Source organism: Psammomys obesus, unplaced genomic scaffold (assembly GCF_907164565.1).
Source record: "Psammomys obesus unplaced genomic scaffold, mPsaObe1.curated_primary_1811, whole genome shotgun sequence".
Classification (NCBI taxonomy): Eukaryota; Metazoa; Chordata; class Mammalia; order Rodentia; family Muridae; genus Psammomys; species Psammomys obesus.
In genome coordinates this window covers 12,126,769-12,145,687 of record NW_026596064.1, presented here as the reverse complement: position 1 = coordinate 12,145,687, position 18,919 = coordinate 12,126,769, and the positions used below count along the sequence as shown (strand labels likewise).

The window sequence follows — 18,919 nt, the reverse complement described above, 5'->3', positions numbered from 1 at the left end:
CCACCATCATATACATTGGCCTCTACTAACAGAAACACCATTATGTGGCATGATTGTAGTTTTATGGAGACAATGGTTTTTCTTAAACAACTGTTACCAACTGCCTCCTTTGTATGTAGTATGTAACACTTTCTTTGACAGCCTGGCTCTATGGTCTGAAAATTGGTTAACTCCTTCTTGAAGGATGTCTAAGATTTTCTTTCATTTTTCCCTATCACTCCCAAGCAGGATGAAATCTGCAAAAAATTATAATTGCTTTTAGCCAGTTCCATTCAGGAAATTCTCTCTGAAAATCTTTCATATAGGAAGCATCATGACTGCTATTTGACAAGAGTCATGTTCATCCCAAGCAGTATTTGTGATCCCCGAGTCATGGTGCAGAGCACACAGTTGTGTGAGGGTCTGGTTGCTGTTGCCCAGACATTTTCATCCTCTTCCTCACCAACACTAGTGACAGTAGACTAGGCAACAGCTTTGGGATCGGTACCATCTGAATGACTCAAGCTCAGACAGAAAATATGACATAAATGAGCATCTTTTTGTGAAATAGAATGGTCTTTCTGTAATGACCAGCCAAAAAAAATAGAGGTTGATGTCTTGTTTTTATATGCTTTAAAATCGAGTGAAGGCTGGGACACAGCTCAGTATTAGAGCGCTTGCCTGTCGTGATCAGGCCCCAGGTTTGATGTCCAGCACTGCCCACCAAAATGCATTTGAAAGCTGCATGTAGCTTTGAGGCCTTTAGCTTGTGAACAATATTATTTGAGTTGCACTGTGTCCAGAACTGTGTATTAGATGTTGTAAATCTCAGTGGGTTAGATATAATCTCATTTCCTCACAGAGATGGCCTGTAATCCAGTTGCACATACGAAAGAATCTATGTGCAATTACACATGAAGCATAACTGAGCTACTCACGGCCACATGCAGAGTGATGTCATATGAGCCTAATGCTCTGCTGAGGGGCTCAAACAGCGGACACTGGTCATTGTGCAGGATTAATTAAGGAAAAATGGAGCTTCTTGGTGGGTATCAAAGGAAGTAAGAGACAAAATTACCAAAATAGCCTTTCCGTGACTGTTAGATGCTGACTAACTTTCTAGAATATGACTTTTGTAGTATTTGGTGCAATGAGGTCTCTGGGGGCTCAGGCCTGACTCTAGAAATATTCTCTGGGGGGGGGGTGTTGGGCATGATAACACATGCCTTTTATCCCAGCACTCAGGAGGCAGAGGCAGGCAGATCTCTGTGAGTTCAAGGCTAGCCTACTCTACAAAGCGAGACCAGGACAGCCAAGGCTACACAGAGAAACCCTGTCTGGGAAGAGAGAGATGCTTTGGAAAGTCTCTTTTTTTCTGTAATTATGCATAGGGTTTCTATAGTAATGGGCATGTTGGCAGTCTCTGTGGGAAACTGGATTAGGCTTGTCTAGGAGGCCTCAAGCAATGGTGAAATTCTCTCCCTCCCTTAGCCACAAGCCGGAAATAAAATCATCCCATGCAACTTTATTGTAAAGCTGGAGAAAGCACCTGTGTTTGGGGGTAGTGGTAAGCAGCTAGACTCAACTTGCACCTCCACAGGGATGTAATTACAAACCTCTAGAATCTAAGCTTTGTGCTAGGTGATAATGGCTCATTAAAAAAGCCAGGCAGAGCCCTTACCTTCAGGTGCTGTCAACACAACGATCCTCCTGCATCAGCCTTTCCAGTGCTGGTATTACAGGCCAGAGCTACCTACCACACCAGCTTTGGGAGCATCTCAATTAAGACCATAGCGTGAAGGAGAGATTTAGTCATCATCGTGTGTGTGCCTGTAGTGAGTGCGTTCCTATGTGCCTGCAAACCACTGTCTTACACCGAATCCGAGTTTGTGTTTCCCCCTCGATTTGTAATCACTTTGGCTTTCTCAGTGCTCTGCATGATGTCACCAATTTGGCGTGTTTGTGACATGGATGGAGATGACTCTGAAGTAGTGTGTAGAGCCTCTTCTGCTCCACGCTCTGCATAGAGTGCAGCACCTAGCTGCCACCCTGGCACTTAGCTGCAGCACCCTGTGACGGTTCCCTCAGCTCCTCTTCCTTTCCCATTTCCTCCTCCCCTTATCTCTGGTTTCCACACAGATGCTGACATCCGGAGGAATGCGGTCTCAAATGGCAAAGCATCCTTCTCCCAGGCTTTGTGAGTATCTTTTCATTCATGTTAATAACCTTGGGGTACATGGAGAAACAAACCCAGATCGTGGCCTGTGGTTGAGAAAGGTCACAGCAAAAGCCATCCTGTTCCAAGAAGAGGCAGGGTTCAAGTGATTGCCCTGCCCTGTGGTGGCCACTGCATCTTTGAGAGGTACAATAGCAGCTTTACTGACTTTATTTTATCAACAGGCGTAGTGTCTATTTTAGTTAAAGAAACTGAACTTTAGAGAAAGGAAAATACAGAACTGTACAGGTACAGAAGTACAGATACTGCAGTACTACCACGTAATGCTGGTAGGTGAGCTCAGGACTCCTGTATAGTCATATAACAATTAAGAACTGTATATTTTTTAATTATTTTTATTTTACGTGCATTAGTGTTTTGCCTGTGTGTATGTCTGTGGGTGTCAGATCTTGCAGTTACAGACACTTGTGAGCTGTCATGTGGGTGCTGGGACTTGACCCCAGGTCCTTCGGAAGAGCAGTCAGTGCTCTTAACTGCTGGGCCATCTCTCCAGCCCAGAACTGTACACGTGTGTCTGGCAATGAGCAAAGAAACTGAATAGACACCAGGTGCAGCTGAGAAGTTCAGGCATATGGTCTTGGGTCCTAAAAGGAAGCTCCAGTCTTCCTGACTCTGGGCACTAACTCTCCTTGACTCTGTCTTCCCTAGTTCCCACTGCTTCCTACACTCCACATCAGCTGAGGCGGTGGCCATGGGCCTTCTGAAGCAGTTTGAGGGGATGCAGCTTCCAGCTGCCTCCGAGCTGGAGTGGCTAGTTCCAGAGCATGATGCCCCACAGAAGGTAGGCCTTTCCAGTCTTCCCCGCCCTGGAGCCTATGATCTTGTTTTCCTTTCTCGCATGGCTCCAGTCTAGAATGAACCTATGTATCTTTCCTTATTCAGGAAGACCATTTGCTACAAGTGTGTTGAGTGACTGAGTGAATGGTTGGATGGGTGAGTGCTAGCTTGCCTAGGTTTTCCCTGGCAAGTTGCTCATTCACTGTGTTCTTCCACATAGGAAAAGCTCCTGTTTTGTGGCTAAGTTTAAGACACTGTGAAAGTGTGTTGTTCAAACTCCATTTTGTTCTGTAGTTGAATCTTTTAAGACATGAGGCGGGCTGGCATGGTAAAGGCTGTGGGAAGTGTAGGGACAGTATCAGCAATAGGTAGCAGCACCCTAGAATGCTGTTTCTCTTTGCTTCTTGGAACTCAAGATCCTTGCTTTTGGTAGCGTGGTACCTACTAGTTTGTTTTTAAATCAGGGTTCATTGAAGCCTCAGGCCAGTGGTATTTCTGAAATATGCTTCATCGTCTCTGCTCCTCTTGTGTCCAGAAGGACTGCATATGTACTCCCATTGACTATCCAAGCCCACTCACATGCTCTTTTCTCCTGCAGCTCCTGCCTATCCCCGACTCACTGCCCATCTCACCAGATGATGGGCAGCACGCGGACATCTACAAACTGCGTATCCGTGTACGTGGCAACCTGGAGTGGGCTCCACCCCGGCCTCAGATCATCTTTAATGTCCATCCAGCCCCAACGTGAGTGCCCAGTGGCCATGCCCTTTGTCAGAAGGATCCGTTCTCTGCCTCTCTGCCTCTCTGCCTCTCTGCCTCTACCTCTGACTCTCTGCCTCCCTGCCTCTGCCTCATTGGGTTCCCACACAGTTCTGTGTTTCAGAAGCAGAGAAGATTCCATTTTAGTTTTAGCCCTTCCGCTTTTTCCCATACTTACCTGAATATCTTCCCCACCCCCTTTAAATCAGCATTTGCAGACTGTTGCCTTCCTCCCAGTACTTGTCAGCTCACTTCTCTTTTAAGATACATGCTTTTATCTTCCATTGTTCTTTCCTACTTATTATTCCTCACCCCTTGCATTTGCACAGAAACTGTGGCTCATTGTTGAGGATAATCATGTGATCACTGCCATGGCCTGACCCAGTAAATCCTGACCTCATAAACACTCAACTTTGTGTTGGTTCTCCCAGTAGAAGTGAGCTTTGTCCAGCTCTACAAAGGAGGTGGTGAATTCTCGGCTCTCCCACCCTTAACAAGAGTCTTTGTACCCTCGCCCTTCACATCTCAGCCTGTGTAGCTGCCATCTGCTAGCCCCATATCCTTCCCCTTTCTGTAGGAGGAAGATTGCTGTGGCCAAGCAGAATCACCGCTGTGCGGGATGTGGCATCCGCACAGACCCGGGTAAGTTCCCATCGGGACTCAGAGCTTTGTCCTCTCCCCTTTCTGTCGGAGGTAACAGGGGCAGATCGAAGGGGGGAAGAAGGGCCTGGAATAGGAGGCGAGGCCTAGGCACGAGTTGCAGTTGTGGGGAATTACCTGAGGGAGCAGTATGCTACAGCATCCTGATTAAACCGGTTCATGGCAGCTAGGTTCTTAGAGACTGGGTCTCATCAATTCTGGTGGGTTTGGATTCCTCAGTGGCCTCCAGGATGGGGTGCAGGAACCATAGATCCCAGTGTGTGCATTTTTTTCAGCTTTAGAAAATTCCCACAGGAGTGGTTAGAAGCTGCTTAACCCTCCCTGCCTGCCTTTGAATGGTGACCAGCCTCTGGGTACAGTCACAACTAGCCTTTGGCTTTCCCGGTTTCCTAGATTATATCAAGCGGCTGCGGTACTGTGAGTACCTGGGCAAGTACTTCTGCCAGTGCTGCCACGAGAACACCCAGATGGTCGTCCCCAGCCGGATTCTGCGCAAGTGGGACTTCAGCAAGTACTACGTCAGCAACTTTTCCAAGGACCTGCTCATTAAGATCTGGAATGATCCCCTCTTCAACGTGCAGGACATCAACAGCGCCCTCTATAGGAAGGTCAAGCTGCTCAATCAAGTCCGAGTAAGACACCTGACATGCCTGTGCCTCCTCTCCCAGCTTCTGGGTCTGTTGTTGCACTTTTCTGAGGTCACCACACTCCTTGTCACAGTCACCATTCATGTTCTTTGTACTTTCTTGTCTGTCTGATGTTCAGTGCTGGGTACTGAGCCCATAGCCTATTGATGCTTATAGGACCAGCAAGCTCCCTACCACAGAGCTACACTACCACAGTTCCTGGGTACCATAGAGCTACACTACCACAGTTCCTGGGTACTTGTCCTTCCAGGGTCTCGAACCTCGAGCAGCTCTAAGGCTGTAGATAGCACTTGAAAGCAAAACAGTTTCTGCACTTACCGAGAACAGGGTTGGGAATGTGAATCCCAGAGTTCTCAGTGGCTGCCAGGTATCTGAATGAGCATACTGAGCTAGAAGAATGGCCTTCCTTGGCCAAAGACCACTTTGGAAGGTGTTGACTGACAGGTTCCAGGGCAGTGCAACTTTGGCTACTGTGTGTAAGGTTTGAAGGCACTAGCTAGCCTTCTAACTGCTCCTTCTCTCCTCTTCTCCACCCAATGTCTTGTCCTCAGCTGCTGCGGGTTCAGCTGTACCACATGAAGAACATGTTTAAGACATGCCGACTGGCCAAAGAGTAAGTCTTGTACGGAGGCCAGAGTCCTCTGGCTACCCTGATGTCTCTGAAACGAGCATGTCCCAACGGTTGGCTCTGTTCTACGTGAGAAAGAGTTTGCAGAAATGTCCAAAACCAGTAAAGGGGAATCCTTGACAGTAATTACATCTGTGTCTTCTCTGGAAAGGACTGCATGTCCAGGGCCGGACACCATTTTCCAAGCTCATTCTACAGGGTTTATAAATGAAATATGTGGTAGTATGGGGAAGCTGGGGTAGCCTAGAATACCTGGGCTGGCTGAATGTCGCCAGCCCCCACTCACTTCATTCCTGCTGAGTAAGGCTTTCTGTACTGTCACATGCATGCCGCAAGAGATGTTTACTTCCTCTCCCTCCCACTTTCTCTCATTTCCTGTAGGCTTTTGGATTCCTTTGACATAGTCCCAGGCCACCTGACAGAAGATCTCCACCTATACTCACTGAACGACTTGACTGCAACCAAGAAGGGGGAACTGGGGCCCCGTCTGGCTGAGCTCATTAGAGCAGGAGCTGCCCACGTGGAGAGATGCATGGTGAGGGGGCCGAGCTCTACCATGCAGCCTAGCCATTGCTTAGCGAAGAGGAGTGGAGGGGCAGGGTTCTTGCCATTTAGCTCTAGAAACTTGACATGGCCAGTTGACATGGAGAGAAACCAGAAGGGCTTGCTGTTCTCTTTAGTGAGCAGTGAGCTCACCTGAAGAACCTGGGGTTAGAAGAGGAGCACTGGGGAGCTGGGGCAGGAGGCCATGAGTTCAGAGGCAGCCTGGGCTGTCCAGCAAGACCCTGTCTTGAGAAACTAAAAAGAATCTGGGCAGGAGACTGAGCAGCCTTCAGTGAAGACTTGCCATACTCCAGAGGACTTTGGACCAGATTCTAGAGGCTGTTAATTCAGTCACAGTTTCAGATAGTTTGCTGTCTGTGTAAGCATGTTTTCTTCTTTCTGGAATGAAGGTATTTCTTAGATGAACTGTCCTTTCCTCTTGAGCACTTGAGAGCTAATGAAATAGCTTATTTGATAGCATTTCTAAAACTTCTATTTACAAGTGTAACTTAACTGTCGTTCATAATAGGATCAATAATGCTAGAAATCTGGACATGATACTTTTAGATCTGCCCATCTCGGCTGCCCGGTCTGTGGCCTGTGATGGGGTGAGGGCTGTGTGTGGTGGGGGTGGGGTGGCCATATGTAGTGTAACCAACTAGAGGGCATTGTTTGGGGGAGACACCCTTGACTCTACCTTTCATCTTAATTAGTCGTGGTACATGTTTCAAGATAAAATCAATACCCAGACTGGATTGCAGATTTGAGGACCCTCTTCTCAGTACCATTCCTTACCCCCTTCCTCTTCAGTTAAGGGCTGTTCCAGAGGCCAGGACTTCTCAAGCCTGTGTCTTTTGTCCTTACCCTAAGTTTTCTGTGATGGTGCCCAGCCCTGGTTTGGCTCTCATGTTCAGAAGTCCAGCCCTAGGCTCTACACCATGGACAGTAGACCCCTTCTGGGCCAGTCCCTCACTCTCCTGATGCCATTCTCCTCCACAGCTGTGCCAAGCCAAGGGCTTCATCTGTGAGTTCTGCCAGAATGAGGATGACATCATCTTTCCTTTTGAGCTGCATAAGTGCCGGACCTGTGAAGGTGAGGACGGGTGCTAGCATTGAGACAAGCAAGGCTGGACATGGAGTGAATGTATTCCCTGAGAGGCCTCTGTTAGCAGGAGTGTGTGTCAGTGAGTAGCTCCGCAGCCCTCCACTAGAGCATGAGCTCTGGGAAGAAGCGGCTGTGCTGGTGAGTTGCTTCCAGCTCCGATTAATACAAATCGTTTTCCTCTCCCTCTTTTTCAACCAAATAGAGTGTAAAGCATGTTACCATAAAGCTTGCTTCAAGTCTGGAAGCTGCCCCCGGTGTGAGCGCCTACAGGCCCGGCGGGAGTTGCTGGCCAAGCAGAGCCTGGAGTCCTACCTATCTGACTATGAGGAGGAGCCCACAGAAGCCTTGGCTCTAGAGGCCACCAGCCTGGAGACCACCTGAGGAACGCACCTAAGCTCTTTGTCTAAGGGTCTGACTAGGGTCAGATAGAGAACTGAGCCACACCTTCAAGGAAGATGAGGCCTTTTCAAATATATATATTGTCATTTTTTTATGACTTGTCTGCCGTCCAGATGTAGGCAACCTTTATTGGTTGATGGGTCCAGTCTATTGTGACAGATGACTGTGGGCATCGAGTACTGTCATCAGAACTGACACTGGGAGTGCCTCTTGTCAGGGACTTTTGTCAGGACATCGAGATCCAGCTCTTCTGACACGTTTGGCCTGCTCCACTGGGACCAGATCTGGTTACAGCTGCAGCTCAAGGATCATTCCCACTCTTGACGTAGTCCTCAACTTCTGAGCCAGGCCTTTCTCAGCCAATGATCTTTTCCTTTGCTGCTGAAATAGGAGAATGGTATTTTCTCTGTCCCAGTCCTGAGGCCCGGAAGAGAATGGGACTACACAGTGGGCATTCTGTCCAACTTACTTAGGTATTTGAGGGACAGGTAGGAACAGAGCCGTCATTGTCCTAGAATCCTCAGAGACCTCAAGAGGCAACCATAACTCCCCTGTTTCAAATATCCCAGACATAGGTGGGCACGAGCTGCTCGTGTACTCTGGTGGGCTTGAAGCAAAGAACAGAACTGAGTCTTGGGCCAGGCCCATCTGTAGCCAGCACCGCAAGCGTAAGTGAGGCTGCAACTGGTGCTTAAGGCATGTTTATTCAGACAGAGGAGCCGGCGGCCTCCCCTGGGGTGTTCAGTCTCTCAGTTAGCTAACTTGAGTGCAGGTATGCTTCAAGCTCAGGCAAGTCCCTGACGCGGACCTCAGGAGAGGATAGAAGCCCCACCCACCATCTTAACATGGGTCCCTTACTGCTCTGTCTGACTGTGTGACCATTGTGGTTCTAAGTACAGGAGTGACCCAACTCTGTTCTCCACCCCTTTCCCCCAGCAGAGCTGGGCCCTCCCTGTTGGCTGATCTCTTGCCTTAGTTTCTTTTCTCAGAGTTGGGAGAAGCCCTCCCACTCAGCAGCACTAGAGAACTTGACAGTTTGTGAATGTTTCTGTTTGCTCAGAATAACAGGCGCCTTTATGCCACTTATGCACTTAACACTCAGCCTCGGTGACACATTGAACCATCCATTTCACGTTACTGATTGTAATAGACTCCCCCTCCACCCCCACCCCCTATCACCTAATGTGCATTTCTGTGAGAAGTTTCCTGGACGAGGCTGGACATGTCTGTGATGGTGTTTGAATTGCTGCAGGTCTAACATCTGTGTAAAGACTGGTCAGGGTTGCCTCTCAGAGCCTGGTGGTTCTGTGAACTAATGACCATCATGCTTTTGTTCTGGGGCTGACTTCTGGGTCTTCCTGTCCATGGTAGCTACTAAAATCATTGCTCCGGGCACTGCCCCAAGATGGAGGGATCTCCCTGAGAGGCAGAAGGGCTGTCAATGTGACAGCCAAGCTGAGCTCTAACAGAGCAAGAGGGAATGTGTCAGGGAACTGGTCCAGGTGCCTTCCTCTGCCTCAGCCTTGGGAGCTGACGGCTCTGTGGCGGGGTGACTGGGACTGTTCTCAGGCAGAAAGCTGAGGCCAGGGCCAGTGGGAGTTGGTTAGAAGTCCCTTCCACTCAGTTGTCACTGAGTCAGACCTCGGATTCAGACTCTGACTCCAGTTCCAGTTCGTGGCTAACTTCCCGTCCAGCTGCTCACTCCAAGTCACCACACTGGAGGAGGCTGCCGCCACCCATGCTCCAGCTGACCTCAGCCTTCTCGCTGACTTTCCAGTTTCCCTGCCCCCCCCCCCCCCCCCCTTAGAGCACAGATCTCTGCAGTGCTCCGGATTCTGTGCTGTCGTTACTGACCAAATACCCGTGTGTTTATTTATTTGGGAATGGGGGAAAAGGGACCGAGGGGGTGTTTCTTGTGAAAGCACTTTGTTTTGTCACTTTACAGTATCTGAGTCTTCCCGGCTGCGGGGAGAGGCATCCAATACACTGAGGAGAGTTGCCTCGGGGGTGAGGCGGGAGGGGAGCATCACATCTGTACAGAGGGAGACAAGCTCCAAGGCACTGAGAGATGTGGAAGCCAGGCGCTCTGCACTTAGGAGGCTCCCTCTGCCAAGGGTTGAGAGCGTGTGCTAAACTAACAGAAAAGGAGCAAGAGTCTAAATAAAAGCATTCTGTTTGTGTACAACTTGTGTTTTGAACTGGATTTTCAGCTGCTGTAATTCGTGCAAATTCTAACAGTTCATGGTCATCTTTAATAAACTAAGGAAATTAAATCTTGCCTTTTATTTTGCTGTCTTGGTGACTGTGCAGCAGTATGATGTATCTGCTGAAAAGCAACCAATCTGAAAATTACCCGTTTGATTTCTTTTTCTTGTTTCAAGACAGCATTTCTCTGTATAGCCGTGTCCTTCCTGGAACTCGCTCTGTGCACCAGGCTGGCCTACGACTCACAGAGACCCACCCGCCTCTGCCTCCCCATTGCTGGGATTACAGGCGTGAGTGGGCCACCACAACCTGGCTTTACCCGTGTGATTTTTTGTGGAGTGTTCTCCACATGACTGCTTTTGTTAGTTATTTTATTACTGTTATTATTGTTGGGCTTTAAAGACAGGGTCTCACCATGTGTCCCAGCCTGGCCTCAAACTTGGAATCTCCTGCCTCTGCCTCCCAAGTGCTGGGATGATAGGTCACATACACCGTACAGTCTGTACATGGCTCTTTAAATGTCTTTTTTATCATCTCCCACCACTGTCTAAAACCCACACTTACCTCTACAAGCCTAACCACCAGTCACTTAGATTTGAAAGCTAGTTGTTTGTGACTCCCTCCCACTACCTGTTCTCAACTTCATTGATGGTCTTTTTTTTTTTTATCTCGTTCTATTTCTCCCCCTCCCACACAAATTCAGGCTCTTCTCAGTTGTCTGGGGTCATGTCAGTTTCTTCCTGTTCATTCACTTTCATCAGATATTCAGGTCCCTGCTATATACCAATTTCTCTGGTAGTCTGTGGGGCTATAGCAGAGAGCAAAATGTAGACAGGCTCTACCTATACAGAAGTGAAACACTGTGTGATAGACAGACATTGCACAAAATCACCAGGGTGAATGTGTGTGGTCAGGCCTTGGTTAAAAAGCTGGACGTGGCGACGTATGCCTTTAGTCCTAGCATTTGGGAAACTCAAGAAGCCAACATTTTCAGAAAAAAATATAGTAAAAGCTACCACAAATTTAAGAGCACACTCTAGTAGCTATTTCCATTACATTAAATATTATGAGTTACATAAAGATGATTTTCAATATGCAAATGTTAGGAATATGCAAATGATATTGAGACATGTAAATATTAGGCTATTTTATGTGAAAGATTTGAACGTTGTTGGATCTTGGGAACCCTAGAACCAATCTGCAGATAAGGCACAGCTAGTCATTAATCCCTGCTAATGCTACAAAGGAAAACAACAACAACAACAAAAAAAAATCAGGATACCCAACTGGGACTGGAGAAAGGTAAAGCCCCTAAGAGCGATTCTGTAACAACTTCTCCAAGAACGTGGCTCAGGGGCCGAGATCTCAAGACGGGCTGGCACATGTGAGGATCCTACAAGGACCTGGAGCCGGCACATAAAAGGACTTGCTGATTCAGATTCGTTTATGTCCTGTAGCCCATACTGGCATCAAAATTCTCCTGCCTCAGTCACAGATATGCACCATCCCAGCCAATTACAATGTTAATTTTAGAAAATGTGTGCGTGTGTACCACGGCGCTTGTGTAGGCTAGAGGCCAACTTTTGGGAGGGAGCCATCTCCTTTTTGTTGAGTGGGGCTCTCTGACGTTTCCGCTGTGCTGCATACCCCAGGCTAGATGGCCGTCAGGCTTCTGGGTGAGTTTCCTGTCTCTGCCTCCCATCGTGGTGTAGGAGGGCTGGCTTTTGGATGATGTACACCGCCACATCCAGCTTTTCACATGGGTTCTGAGGATCAGACTTGAGTTTGAGATGTGGTTTCCAAGGACCGAACCTGGGTCATCAGGCTATTGCTATTACCTGCTGAGTAATCTCCCCATAACTCTCCCCCCCCCCCCGTCCCCCTTAAAGACAAGGACTCACACCACCCAGGCTGAACTCGACCTTGCTATACAGCTGACAATGACTAAACTAATCCATTTGTCTCTGCATCTTCCAAGTCCTGGAGTCTGCCTCTAAATAGATCCAGAAATTTTAGGTTTTTATATTGATAATTGGTGCAATAGACAAAATGGTATTATCCTAAAACTCATATTGAAGGCTTTGGGAGAAAAATGGTGGTCATTACAGCCCAGCCACATGATACACCTTATAACAAATGCAAGAAAGCAGGCAGCTCTTTCCATCGTGTTGGGGTGCGGCACAGAGACACCTGTAAACCAGAAGGAGTGTTTATAGTCACCAAGACCCCAACCCTGCTAGCATCCTGATGTCAGACTTGAACCACCAGAGCCTTGAGAGAAATCTTCATCAGGTAAGCCTGCCTCTTTATGGTATTTTTAAAACAGCAGCTCAAGTTAGCCAGTGGGAAAGCTGCTGAAGAGTTTTATCTGAAGAGGTGGGTGACTGATCAAAACGCCATCATTCGATGCAGAGAAAGGGCGGAGCAGCGGGATATTCTCCTGGGGAGGCGGCTCTAGCATAGCTCAGAAGAGGTTCTGTTGGACTGTCACCTCATCACCTAAGAACCTGTAAGGAGACAGAGCCCATCTCTTATCAGTCCCATCTCAGCTTAAGCAGAGAAGAATGTTGGGAACAGCACATTTCACAAGATAGGGTAGAGTAGAGGCTCAGGAGAATTGGGGATGCCTCAGGAAGGACAGGGACCAAAGAATCCCAAGACTTCCCCTTGAGCCTGCTGCCAGCAAGGCAGGCCACACAGTAACAGCTGAGCGGAAGACGTGTGCTCCTGAGTAATGGGGACACCCCAAAGAAAGGAAGCTGAACCGAGCAGTCACGGTGTGGCGCTGGCCACGCTCTGTGTGCATTCCTGTGGCCTCTGCGGTGCGTGGGTGGCGCGCCTGGACTAACAGCAGAGATAGGAGCTAAGTTAGGAGCCAAGCTGTTTCCTTTCCCTTTGAACTTTTGGTTTAAAATACGCACGAATGATCACTGCCCTTCTGCCCTGATCAACTGCAGTCCGTGCCATAGTACCATACCTTCTGCCCAGGACATCAAAGGGCTCGTGACTTGCCTACTTCAGGAGCTTGAAGTTCCTGGCAGCAAAGATGAGGATGATTAGGAAGGAAACGGTCTACCCAGCACCACTCCAGGAGTGCAGAGAGCTCCGGGGTGTGCCACATGCTCCAGTTCTGCTTTGCCCAGTTAAGCCAAGAGAAGGGAAAGGAGGCTTAGGCAGGCAGAGCCCGCTATCACTTTTGCTGGCTGTCTCCTTTTCCCATGTGGTTACTGGAGTCCTAGAGTCAGGGGGATTAACTTGTTTTGCTCCTAAGCTGTTTGCAATTACTCTCTGTTGTTTTGTCTGTCTGTCTGTCTGTTTCTTTGACACAGGGTTTCTCTGTGTAACAGAGACCAGGCTGCCCTTCAGCTCACAGAGATCCTCCTGCCTCTGCCTCCCAATGCTGAGTTTAAAGGCCTGCACCACCATGCCCAGCTGCAATTACTTTTTAATTACTGATTTTTTAAAATTAGAACTCTCTCATGCTAATAAAACTACACTTATTTTTATGTACTTTCCTTCTTTTGTGGATCTTTTCATTCTCAGCATGTTTTACATTAATTGTGGTATATGTATAATTTTTTAAGGGTAAGGCAGTGGTGGGTGAACAGGATTCTAAACCTTCCGTTGCTGTGACACTCTAGTACAGCTCCTCATGTTGTGGTGGTCCCCAACCATAAATCCTTTTTGCTGCTACTTCATAACTGTAATTTTGCTACTATTATAAATCGTTATGTAAATACCTGTTTTCCAATGGTCTTAGGTGACCCCTGTGAAAGGGTTAATCAAACCCCAAAGGGGTGATGACCCACAGATTGAGAACCACTGCTCTAGAGACTAAATGGGCTTTGGGTTAAGGAAAGAAGTTAGGGCTAGTGAGATCGCTCAGAGAATAAAGCACTTGCCTTAAAAGTCTGATTGACCTCAGTTCAGGCCAGAGAGCCCTGGCACTCACTGGGACAGGAGAGAGAGCCCTGGAACACACTGAGAGAGGACAAAAGCAAAGGCAGGATATTGACTTTGCTTGTTCAACTTAAAATGATGGAAGCCATCGCTGTGTGGTCCTTTTCGTGTGTGTGTTTGTAACTAGTTCTTGGCTGCAGTTCCTGCAGTTAGAGATCTACTATTTAGTTCTTAAGATGGAAGCACATAAGTAAAAGTATTGCACAGAGAGTGCTTTCTGTGTCCCGGGCACTACTCTAGATTATCTCTAGATGGGATGACTCCTTAACCCTCCCAAACACTCGTTGAAGTAGGTAGCATTATCATTCCACTCTAAAGGAGTAACCAAGGCAGAGAGAGTTTAAGTAACTTGCTTAAGACATCCCAGTAGTCAGGATTCTCTAGAAGAGCAGAACTGATAGAATGAGTAGATATGGAAGAGGTTTACTAGGTTGTCTTAGACGATTTGGGCTGGGCAGGCAGACAATGGCTGCCTTCATACTGGAGAGGCCAAGAACCCAGTAGTTGCTCAGCACACAGGGCTGGCTGCCCCGGCAGTTCCAGCGTGGTGTGGAAGGCCTGGCAGGTCCCTGGAGAGTTGCTGGTCTTCAGTCCACACTGGAGGTCTGGAGAAGCTGTGTCCTGATGAGTGGAGAAGCTGTGACAGTGGCAAACAGTGTCCGGACTCGCCAGTGAGACGCCGAAGTGAAGCTTTTCCCTGGGACCCCACTTTTCTGGTCCTCTGTTGCTCTTCTTTGACTGTGAAGTGGGTTCTCTGGTCAAAAGCAGAATACCACGAGAGCAGACAAGGCATTCTGTAAGCCCGTGGACCATAGTTAGCAGAGAAGCATTACGGGCAGAACAGGCAAATCTATAACCAGAACACGTATGATTTCCAGTGAGGACACAGGGTTGCTCTTTCCATGACAGAAGTGGGCCAACGTAGTCAGTCTGTTACCAGGTCACTGGATGGTCGCTCTGGGAAACGACACTGTATCAGAAGCTCAGTGTCAGCCTTTGCTGCTGGCCAATTTGGCACTCAGCAGCAACTGTAGCCTTGTCAGCTTTGGGGAGAGGAAGTTATGGAGACCATGCACAACCTCCATGGCCACTTTGATGATCCATGGGGTCTACTGGGTGGTGGCAGCGATGGCCGGGGACAGCGGATGACTGCCATCAGTAAGATAATAAATAAATATCCTTGATTACTAAACTCTTTCTCTGCATAAGTCATCTAATGAGAATTCACACGGAACACAAACATCTTCGTGTCCTTCCATACTCCTCCCAAAAATCAGCTCCAAAGACCCCACTTCTCAGCACCAACTCTCTCTCTTAGTTTCTTTTCATTTTGCTGTGGTAAGATACAAAAGCAGCTTAAGGGGAAAGGGGTTTATTTTAGCTCACGAGTCAAGGCCACAGGAGCTGGAAGCTGCTGAGAACTTCTCAAGTCTTGGGACCCATATGCTGAGATCACAGACAAGCCTGACCTGACCAAAACAGAAGCCTTGTCTCTGATTCTCGTTCTTCCTACAGCTCCTATGACACAGGTAAGAAGCTCTGCGCATGGCTGTATCAGCCCCTCACAGCTGTATCAGCCCCTCCAAAGCTTGGGGAACACCACGGGGGCCGAGGCAGGAGAGTGTTACAGAGCGCTTCTATCTGGCAGGCATGGCATGGCCCTCATGCTTTTGAACTCCCCATAAGCATGATCACCTGCCGGGAGGCAAAGCTATCTACTGAAGCCAAAGTCAAAGCTATCTAGTGAAGACTAAGCTATCTACTGAAGCCTAAGTCAATTAGCGAGTCAAAGCTATCTAGTGGAGACAACAGGTGTTTGCTAGGCCAAAGCCAAATAGTGAGCAAAGGTCATTTAGTGGAGACCTAAAGCTATTTAGTGAAAGTTATCTAGGACCCTAACTCATGGGTGAGAGGCTGTGAGGGCATCCGTTTGTTAGAGCATCCGTGAGAAAACTTCCCTAAGTTATCTTGCAGGCACCCTATTTAACACATGAAAGCACTCTTCCTGTCTCCTGCAGCAGCTAATTACCTTCCCCCTTTCCTGCCTTCTCCCTATATAAGTTGGGTAAAAATTTCTAATAAACGGAAGCCTTGATCAGACAAACAGACTTGGCTCCCTTCCTTGCGCTTCTTGTCCCCCCTCCCGTTCCTTCCACTCTCCTCCCTTAGGAACCCCGTTGAAGCCCTGCTGGTTGGGGCCATAATCACTGAAGATCAGGCTGTTGTCAAGGTCATTCCATCTTGGAGGGAGAAGGGCTTCAAGAAGCCTCGATCCTCCATGAGAAATTACTAATCAGCTAATAAAAGAAATCAATCAATAAAGGTCCATTCTTGAGGCTGGCTTACGTCTCTCACCATCTCTTTCTTAACTTAAAAAAATATTGTGTGTGTCTGTGGGTGTGCACCAATGTGTATAGGCGGACACAGGGCACAGCACATGTGTGGAGGAAAGAGAACAACCTTCAGGAGTCAGTTCTCTTCTTCCACTGTGGGGACTGAGGAGAAAACTTAGATCATCTTGAACTGCAAGCACCTTTACCCACTGAAGCATCCTGCCGGCCCTCTTTCAACTTTTTTATTTTTCGAGACAGGGTTTCTCTGTGTAGCCGTGGCTGTCCTGGACTCCCTTTGTAGACCAGGCTGGTAATGTGTGTGTTTTTTTTTAAAGGAATGAGGTAGACTTGCACACAGTGCTTACGCGGTCAGCTCTGCATTTTTATTTACTCACACCCTATTTGGTCCAGTTGGGATTTTGGATGGCTGGCCATTTTACTGCAGTTGGGTCCTTGATCCACCCTGAGTTCACAGGAAACCTCTAAAGAGACACTTGGGTTGAATTTTGCAGGCTTTAGAATATAAGCAAAAGGAAAGAGAAGGGGGCCAGGCTGTGCTTCAGAAAAGGCTTGACTCGGGACAGTAAAAACCAGGAAAGGCCCGGGAGGCCCAAGTCCACCGGCCTTGCCAATGGCAGGTGTGTGTGTGGAGGGGTGGTAGAACGGAGTGGGTGTGACTGAGGGAAACGGTGGGGGTGGAGTGTGAGAGTTAAGAGTCACTGAATTTCGGAGTGCCTGCCTGGCTCAGATAATTGCTGTCTTCTTACACTTCTGGAGGATGGCTGCTACTAGAGTTCAGCGCTGGGGTCACATTGCACCGCTCACCTACAGCTGGACTGAAGGCTCAAACATGCCTCCCCCTCCCCCAAGGCCCCACCCTGTCTCCTGAGGCTTAGCTGCCCAGCGGAGCCTTCTTTTTATAGACCAAGCTCGCCCTGAAGTTATCCAGGAATGCACACGCCCTCCCTCCGTCCCGGCCACTCCCTTCTACTCAAGTTACCAGAGGGAGCAGCTGTAGGAGGCCACCTCTCCAGGGTGCGTGCCCCAAACCGTGACCGTGTTAGGGCACTTTAAGCGGCACAGAAACTTTGATCCTTTGCGTTTGCTTCAGCTGCAAAAAGCCCACCCTCCAGAACGTACACTTTGCGAGGTGCCCATCCGAGTCCTTGAAAAACCGTACAAAACGTGTCCCTTGTTGCAAAAGGGTCAGCTGGTCGTTAAAAACAAACAAACAAAAAACAAAAAAAAAAAAAAACGGAAGCCTGCCTGTCGCTTCCACTGTAAAGCTTGGCTTTACGTTTTTTTTAATTTTCTTTTTCATTTTTTTTTTGGGGGGGGGGGGGGGGCATGCCACGGTGCACATGTGAAGCTCAGAGGACAACCTGCTGGAGTCGGTTCCCTGCCTCCACCCGGTGGGGTCCGGGCTTGTTGAGAAAGCTCGGTCTCTCGCCCAGCCTCAGGAGTGCCACGGGGGCGGGTACTGTGCCTTCACCGCAGTGCTGTCTACGCACCCGCCGCCGCCAGGGGCGCCCAGCCCTCCCCGGGGCTCAGGGCGGTGACTGCGCTAAAACAAACAAACCAATCTTTCTCTCCTCAACCCCTGGGGCCCTGCAGTCCAGCTCCTGGCGCTTCACCCCCAGCAGTTCCCGCCCTTCCTACCCCTTTCTACATGATCCCTGCTCATATGTACTGGGGCCTCCCAGTCCCACTGTCAGGGCTGGGGGAAGATGGACACGGCTGTGCAGTCGGCTACTGTTAAATCACGGCCCTTCACGTCCCGTAGGTCTCAGGCCAAAGCAACAAGGCAATACTGTCTCTCGAAGGCTCACTTTTACATTATACATTAGAATATTTATTTTTATTATTTTAAAGTACGTGTTTGTGTGCACTGTTTGGGGGGGGGGGTTGTTGAGAAGCAATAGGTTCCATGGAGGCCACCTCCTGTGGAACTGCAGTTACAAGCAGTTTTGAGCACCGCCGTGGGTGCTGGGAACCAAACTCATTGTCAGGAGCTGAATGCAGCCTTAACAAACGCTGAGCCATCTCTCCAGCCCCCACTTTCCCACTCTTCACAGGGACCACTCCCCGGGTCACAGGGAAAAACGTGGCATCCAGAAGAGATCCCGTCCTCACTCTGCCGCCAGAGCTCCCGTCGCCAGGCCCTGCCTGATTCTCTGCCCTGTCGCTAAGTTACAGGGACCACGATGCAGAAGTCTCTGTGGGTCCTGCTGAAAAGCTGAACCGTGTTTAGAAGGCACTCTCCCCCAGCTGGGCATGCTGGCTCGGCCAGTAATCCCAGCCCTCCAGAGGCTGAGGCAAGATTCTGAGTTGCAGGCCAGCACAGGCTACATAGCCAGACCCTGTTTAAAAAAAAAAAAAAAGATAAGCCAGGTAAAAATATCCCATAGACCCAAAGCGTACAGAAAATAAACTGTTTATCCTGGGAGGATGCAGCTTAATCCGCCCCTGTGGCCATTTCTTGAATGTTTAACTTCTCAAGAGAGAGTAGAACCGTAACTGATAAAGCACGGACAGGGTTTCCATTTTAGAAATCCAGGCTCCCAGCCAAGATGGCTAAGCAGTGAAGACAGTTCACTGTTCTTGCAGAGGGCCTGGGTTTGGTTCCCAGACACACACACACACACACACACACACACACACACACACACACACACACACACGCAGACA

The 18,919-nt window shown here is 48.7% G+C and overlaps 1 protein-coding gene across 2 annotated transcripts in view; it reads left to right on the top strand.

Moving 5' to 3' along the window:
• Rubcn (rubicon autophagy regulator) overlaps positions 1-10,006 on the top strand; it is a 54,151-nt gene extending 44,145 nt beyond the window's left edge. For both annotated transcript variants that reach the window (XM_055625030.1, XM_055625029.1), the window contains 9 exons: positions 2,119-2,176; positions 2,864-2,996; positions 3,591-3,736; positions 4,329-4,393; positions 4,805-5,043; positions 5,610-5,671; positions 6,068-6,221; positions 7,229-7,322; positions 7,537-10,006. In XM_055625030.1, the coding sequence (XP_055481005.1) occupies positions 2,119-2,176; positions 2,864-2,996; positions 3,591-3,736; positions 4,329-4,393; positions 4,805-5,043; positions 5,610-5,671; positions 6,068-6,221; positions 7,229-7,322; positions 7,537-7,715 (1,130 nt within the window). In that variant the 3' untranslated portion in view covers positions 7,716-10,006. The remainder of the gene's footprint in view (positions 1-2,118; positions 2,177-2,863; positions 2,997-3,590; positions 3,737-4,328; positions 4,394-4,804; positions 5,044-5,609; positions 5,672-6,067; positions 6,222-7,228; positions 7,323-7,536) is intronic.
• Positions 10,007-18,919: the final 8,913 nt, after the last annotated feature.